This window comes from Macrotis lagotis, chromosome 2, assembly GCF_037893015.1.
Source record: "Macrotis lagotis isolate mMagLag1 chromosome 2, bilby.v1.9.chrom.fasta, whole genome shotgun sequence".
Lineage (NCBI taxonomy): Eukaryota > Metazoa > Chordata > Mammalia > Peramelemorphia > Peramelidae > Macrotis > Macrotis lagotis.
Genome location: NC_133659.1, coordinates 13,321,587 through 13,329,026, shown reverse-complemented (window position 1 = coordinate 13,329,026; position 7,440 = coordinate 13,321,587). Strand labels below are relative to the sequence as shown.

Genomic DNA, 7,440 nt, shown 5'->3' with positions numbered 1-7,440 from the left:
GGGAGAATCAGAAAGATGAAAGGTAGATATTTTGCAAAACCTATCTGAAGCCATATGTATTGGAATGTAATACTGAGGGGTAGAATGAACTGGTCTCTGATCTTTGGGAGTAGAACTATGGAATCTCACCCCTCTAATTAGAGATATATCCTGCCAGATCCTTAGGGTCTCTTCAGTTGTTCCTGACTATAGGTCTTTAGCTGCAAGATAGAATTAGGAGAAATGCTGATAACCAGTCATAGAAACTCCTTTATATACTGGAGAAATCCCAGCTGCCCCTGTGATCTTGACCTTCCTAACAATCATCTGTCTGACTTCCCCCACCTCCTCCCACCCCGTTGATTTTATTTTGGTCTTCCTAGAATTTTAATTGATGGGGAGATAGCATTCCCCCTCTTGCCTTTATTCCCAAATCTATGCTTTTGAATCTTTGAGCAGAGTATGTCAATTGGTTCTGGAGGCAAAGGAGAAATTTTTTTAAAAGAAAGGTATGTGTGTCTGACTTAATGGCTGACTTGTAAAAAAGTCACACATTCCACATTCCATAGAAATGGGGGCCTCCAGTCCAAGCCTGGGCCTGGGATCTGTAAAGCCTCATTTCTAAATTCCTAAAATTAGGACATCCTTTGACATAGAGGACCATCATCTAAAGAGCTAGGGCTTGAAGCAATGTGTTCTGGAATGTAAGCAGAGCAAATAAAATAAAACTAATAAAAAAAACCCAAGATGATACCAAGTCAGACTATGGTCTATCTGAATAACTCCTGAATCAGTCTCCAAACCTTATATAAGTATAGGAAATAGGTGAACATTCACTCTAGACTTCTGCTCAGTACTTCATTTATTGAGCTGCCTTACATCTATGAGCTGACTTGGGCAAGTGTGTGTGTGTGTGTGTGTGTGTGTGTGTGTGTGTGTGTGTGTGTGTGTGTGTGTGTGTTTGCTTACTCTTTCTTTGTATCTACATCCCTTATGACCAACTGAACGGAGAAGGTGGCCCTGCATGGTGCTCTTGGGTGCTGGAGACTCAAAAAAGCAAATGTTCAAGAACCCTTCCATGAGCAACCATTAACTCTCCCAGTCCTACAAGGAAAATCCATCCCAAATTTGGGGGGTTTCGGGCTGAGGTCTTCTACAAGTCTTGTCTTCCTCCACTGATTTTTACTGAGCACTCCAAAGGATGTCTCTGCATTTCTCTGAACCTCCCAGAAGGTGGCTCTCCTCATTGCTTTTTCAGCTGTTTGTTTCTAGTTCCCTGCACCTGGCTCTCCAAGGTGGCTGACTTTGTGGTTCTTGCTGACATTTTCCTTTAGAAAGAGAAGGGATGAAAGGATTGTCTTAGCATCAGCTCACCCTGATGATAAAAACTCATAAAATCAGAGAATGTTAAAGCCATAAAGACCCTGGGGTCATAATAAATTACATGTTGAGCTGGGATGACAGAGGCCATGTAGTGGAATCTCCTTATTTTACAGATGAATAAAATACTGCTCAGGTAGGTGAAGGGACTTGTCTAAGGTCATCCAGTCCTTGAAGGCTGGCTCTCTTCTCCTACATAGTGAATGAGGTCTTCCAATCTTAGCTTGAATATCTCCAGGGTCCCAGAGGCATTTTAAACTCAACATGTCCAATGTCCAAAGGAGAACTCCTGTCTCCCCCTGCCCCCCAACCCTTTCTTCTGCTCAAATTCCCTATTACTGTCAAGGGATTAATAAATGGGTGTTGAATGACTGACTGATAGCTTTTTTTTTTGCTAGCTCTGTAGGAAGTTCTTAACAATATTGAATGGAATTCTGTTTCCCTGTGACTTTTACTTGTTTGTCTTAGTTCTTTCTTTTAGACCCAAGCAGAGTAAGCTGAATCCTCCATGTGATAACTCAAGTATTCCCTTCTCTAGCACAAATATCCCAGGTCCTTCAGTCCTTCAACTGCATCTTATGACATAGTCCTCACTATTCTTGCTATCCAGGTCTACCTGCCCTCTCTTAGACATATCAAACCTTATGAATATCTCTTTTAAAATATGGTTCCCTTGACTCCCCTGTTCCAGATGTAGTTGCTTCAAGGCAGTGTACAGGTGTACTGTGACTAGTGATGCATTGAGTATTCATCTTCCCACCCCTGGAAGCTTTGCAACTGAGTACATTGGGATACCCAGAGAGTCATCTTTGTCCTAGGTGAGAAGGATGGAATCCTGATCCAGATCCTTAGGTTTTTCTGCTTCTTGTGATTATTATATACTGATTATTACTGTCTTTGTTCAACATTTAACCACAGGAGGCAAACTAGGATTCAATGAAAGGACCTATGAATTTGGAATTAGGGGATCTGAGTTGGGGCCAACATTACTGCCTATGTGACTTTGAACAAGTAATTTTTTTTCTCTTTGGGCCTATAAAATGATAGGGCAGTAATTAGATGACCTTTAAGGTTTCTAACACTTCTAAACTTATGATTCTCTGAAGGAGAACTTGACCTTGAGAGGCTAAGATGGGGCTATTGATGCCCAAGATTGTTACTAATTCAGATTTGGTTTTCTTTTTCATTATTTTTTTTAAAAGTATTTAAACTGAAAAGAGGCTTCTTTAAAATACTATAGACAGTATATTTGCCTTTACATTCAAGACTTTTTAAGCAGTCTGATTTTGTAAAAAATGTATCCAGAAGATACATGTGTTTCTAACATAGACCTTCATAGTTCCCAAGGTAACCTACCAGACTAAGTTTTCAATATTCCACAAGTGAATGATTCAAGACATAAAACTGAAAATTTGATATGACTGGCGATTATATTATCTGTCAGTGAAAAATAAATGAATTTCCTTGTCCAAATTAAATATTTTCAGAAGCTTCTTCTTAATATGATCCTTAGGGTAGAAAGAATGATTTTTTATATCAGATTTGATATGTTCAGACTCAAATTCTCTCCTTAAAAGAGTCTATATATAAGTGTTCATGTTTATATGTATTTCTTTTTTAAAAGTCTACATTAAATATAATCTTTATTTTGGGAAATATTGTCAAAAGGTCCACAAGTTATTCTGATTTATTTTTATTTTATATTAAATCACATTCAAATATAAAAACCTAAAATGGTTTGTGTAAGTCATTTACTTCAACTTTTAGTTCCAGATTTGGGAGATAGAGAGCATACCAATTTATTTTTCATCTCAGGATTCCTACAGCAGTATGGCTACAGCTTATCTGAAAGTATTCTAGTGAAAATGTTTAGAGCTGATTCCTTTTTAAGAAAGGAATTTTATTATTTTACAAGGTTCCTTTATGACTAAGTTCCCCTATTCTAGCAAGGGCAAAGCCAGGTGCTCTCCCAATGGGAGGAAGCATGGATGAAATATAAAGTATATTAGAAGACATTACATGGTGTGTGTGTGTGTGTGTGTGTGTGTGTGTGTGTGTGTGTGTGTATGTGTGTGTGTTTGTATGTGTGTTTGGTTAGTGATACAAGTTAAACAGAGTGATAGCACTAGAATCATTCCCTAGATTTAAATTGCTTGTTGTTCTTATTTCTTGCATGAAACTGAGCGTATTAGATTTCTAGACACCTCAGGAAACTCCTTTGAACTTAGATTGCTGGTAGCAATCTACATTGGCAGAAAAGGTTTTTATATAATGAGAATTTCCTACACTGATGAAACCATAGATTCTTGGCACATGTGTGTGTGTGTGCCCATGTGGATGTGTTCATATGAACACTAATTGTATATGAATGTATATGCATGTTGGTATAACAAGAAATTTTGAGGAAGTCCCTTAGAACGTTGGTCTTCCTGTTGATGACTTACAGGAAAACATAGATAAGTGTTCCACTGCCTACCCTTTGACATTTGTGGAGCCTTATCATAGATGAAAAAAGCTCTGACCCTGGGAAGACACTCTTGTCTCTTTTATAGCTTCTTTTCCTGCCCCAACAGAATCTGAGTTCTAGTCGTTCTGAACACCATCCAAGTTTAATTATCACCCCTTTGGTACATTTGCCTCAGAGAACCAGCCAATCTATCACTCAGCTGCTGAAGGGGCCAACGGAAATCTGGACTGAGTATCTAAGTGGGCGAAATGAACCAGAGAACTCTCCTCATTTGACTGATGGAGACACCCTGTCTGCATCTCCTGTGGTAGGAGGCATATTCTTGTGTACTTCTGGATAGGAGCAGTAAGGGAAGATAGGAATCTAGGAAGAGGTTAATCCACATTTTTGATGCTAATGCCAATTTTCTAGGGTGGGGTCCTGAATAACTTCCCATAATTTTTATGAATTTTTATGTTCTATGTGAAAACTCTAAACTGCAAGTGATGGGAAAACTGCCATTGTTTCTTCTAGAATATCCAGAAGGATGAAGCCATTTTAATTGTTGAAATTTTTGTAATAGCTCAGCTGCAAGAGTAATGCAAAGTACCCTGTTCAATGTAAATGTGTCATCAGGAAGTATTTTGGATTCTCCTTTCTTATTTGCCCTTCTCACACCTCAAAGCCAACATACATGCCAAGCTATCATCACCATAATGGCAATTTGACATTTACTTAGTATTCATTATGGATGTTTATTATGGACCATTTACTTAGTAATTATTATGTATGTTTATTATGGACCAGATACTGCTCTTTATAAATATTATACCTTTGATCCTCCTAACAATCTTGAGAGAAGGATGCTCTTATTATTACCATTTTCTTTCTTTCTTTCTTTCTTTCTTTCTTTCTTTCTTTCTTTCTTTCTTTCTTTCTTTCTTTCTTTCTTTCTTTCTTTCTTTCTTTCTTCCTTCCTTCCTTCCTTCCTTCCTTCCTTCCTTCCTTTCTTCCTTAATATTAAGGTAATCATGAACCAAAACCAACAATTCTGGAGGCTAACTTTTGACATGACTCCTTTTAAAAGCCTCTGGAGAATCCTTTCCAAGCCCTTACTCGTGCTCCTTGTTATTCTGGAATGACTTGGGAACAACTAACTGTGATGAGGTGCTGCCCCGATCACAGGACAGGCTGAGCTAAGTCATAACTCCAACCTGCTTTCCACACAGTCCTCAATAGTTGCTTCTGATTAGAGTCTCATAATTCAAAAGTGAGAAAGGCCTCCAGTTTGCTGGCCTGGGGAAAGGGAAAGGGGGTGGAAGGAACTCCCCTACCTTCAACCAGGCAATTGTGCATCTAGGTACTTTGGTGATCAGAACGTGTGTTGCGATGTTATAATATGTTGTTGGGATAGAAATCTCCTTAGGTTGTGTTGTGAAGGGGTGTTCTGATGCTCAGGGGAAGTCAGAGGAACTAGGCTCAGTGCCCTCCTCCGTTTTACTTGCCTGGGTGACCACGAACAAGTGGACCCGAGTTCCTCCATCCGTCCACTGGGGACACTTCCCGAGGTGGCTTCTGAAGACCCTCCCGGCGCTGGATCTGAGGCTGCCCCCCGCCTCTTTTTTGAAACCAGGCACATTCCATAGTTTCTTCCCATGTAGACACTAGCCTATTGTTTCCAGAAAACAGAAAGCCGTTCCCTTGGTAGGGGCAGCTCTTGAAACGCCGTGCACTGGGAGGCGGCTACGGCGATCGGTCGTGCGGGATCTGCTCCGGAAGCCTCGGGGAGCCCCCAGCCCCCCGGTTTGCCTGCGTGCTTTGAGGAAGGCCCGTTGCAAGTAGCCGCCGGGAGGAGGGCTCAGCCTTCCCTCTCCCTCCCATTCCGCCCCTGGGCCGTCCTCCTCCGTCCACTCACGTGCCCCACCCGAGGCTCCCTCTTTCCCGCCGGCTGCCCGCAGCCTAGCCGCTGCCACTTCGGGGACCGGGCCCTCCGGAGCCGGGGCCAGGGGCCGGGGGCCGGGCAGGGCCGGGCGGGGCCGGGCGGCGCGGCCCGAGCCTGGGCGCTGGCTGTGGCCGGCCCGGCAGCCCACCCGGGCTCCCTTCCTCCCCCTCCCGTCCTCCTCCTCCCTGGCCCGCCCACCGGGCGTCCCGTGCGCCCCAGCACAGGCGCTTCCATTGCCGGGGATCGGGGCGGAGGCTTGGCGGAGCCCGACAGCGAGCCGCGTCTCGGGGGCCGCCGGGGGCCTTCCTCCTCCTCTTCCTCCCCGGCTCCCCGACCGACCCCCCCCCCAGGAAGGCCATGCCCCTGTGATCCCCCTCCTCTGTCCCTCCGGCTCCCCGCGCCCCCCTCGCCTTGCCCATGAGCCTCCTGGGGAGCTACCGTAAAAAGACCAACAATGATGGGTACGAATCTTTGCAGCTGGTGGACAGCGGCGGTGACGCGGGCGCGGGCGGCGGCGGCAGGCTCGGAGTGACCCCCGGAGCGGCGGCGGCGGCGGCGGCGGCCAAAAGTCCGGCGCGGCGCCCCCCGAGCGGCGTCAGCACCATGGACAGCTCAGGTGCCGGGCCCGCGGGCGGGCGGGCGGGCGGGGAGCCCCGGGGCCCGGAGGGAGGCGCGGGAGGCCTGCGGGCATCGCCGCCCCCTGCCCAGGCCCGGCCACCCCCGGCTCCGGCCTCCCCGGGCCGGGGAGCGAGGAAACGTTAGCCGGGGCCAGGGGCCCCGCGCCCGGGAAATTGCGCCTCTTAATCTCGGGCTGCAGAAGCCAGCCGCGGGGAGGGGAGAGGAGGGGAGGGGGAGGGGGAGGGGGGAGGGGAGGGGGAGGGGAGGGGGAGGGGGAGGGGGAGGGGGAGGGGAGGGGGAGGGGATGGGAGGAGGGAGGGAGGGGACGGAGGGAGGGCGGGTCGGCTGGGGGGTGGCGGCAGGGCGGGGAGCCGCCGCGCCTTCCCTCGGCCTGGCCAGTAGACGACCAGAGGGGAAAGAGTAAGTAGCCGCCTTGTTTCCTAGTCCTTCCGCTGCCAGCCAAGCCCGGGGTCTCTGCCGGCACCCAGAGCGATGGGCCCAGGACTCCCCTGCCCACCCTCGGCCCCAGCCTCGATCGAGCGCCTCAGAGACAGGGGCGCCTTTAGACGCAGCTTCCAGCGCCCGCCGGGAGCCCTTCACCTCGCCATGCCCGCGCTGGGCCTTTTCACCTTGGCGTTCCTCCCCCTGCGGCCGGCTTTAGACCTTTCCTTGGGGGCGATGGAAAGGCCCGGGATCTTAGATCCCGCTCTGCCAGGAAGCATCTGGCACGGCGCCGGCAGGAAGCCGGGCTTTCTAGCCGAGGCTGCGTTCTTAGCGAAGTCTAAGTTTAATCTAGCCGGGAGGAATGGGGAGACTCCGGCTAGGGGCAAGCCCCTGAGGCTGGCAGCTCTGCTTTTACAAGGGCGATGCATCCTTGGAGGTGTGCTCGAGCTCCTGTTACACGGGAGCCTTACCACAGGAAGCCCCGGGGTCCTCTGGATAGATGGGGGCTCAGGTCGTTTAGAAGTAGACTGAATGAAATCTGGCCAGATTGCATGCGGAAGTAATTGTATGTGTTTTAGTTGAGAATCTCCCTAGGACTTCATCGTCTCAGTCCATTACCCCACCCCCAGTC

At 47.6% G+C, this 7,440-nt stretch overlaps 1 protein-coding gene across 1 annotated transcript in view; it reads left to right on the top strand.

Annotated features, from left to right (window-relative positions):
* Positions 1-6,164: 6,164 nt before the first annotated feature.
* DNAJC6 (DnaJ heat shock protein family (Hsp40) member C6) overlaps positions 6,165-7,440 on the top strand; it is a 122,321-nt gene continuing 121,045 nt past the window's right edge. The window contains exon 1 of the mRNA XM_074221247.1: positions 6,165-6,363. Within this exon, the coding sequence (XP_074077348.1) occupies positions 6,165-6,363 (199 nt within the window). The remainder of the gene's footprint in view (positions 6,364-7,440) is intronic.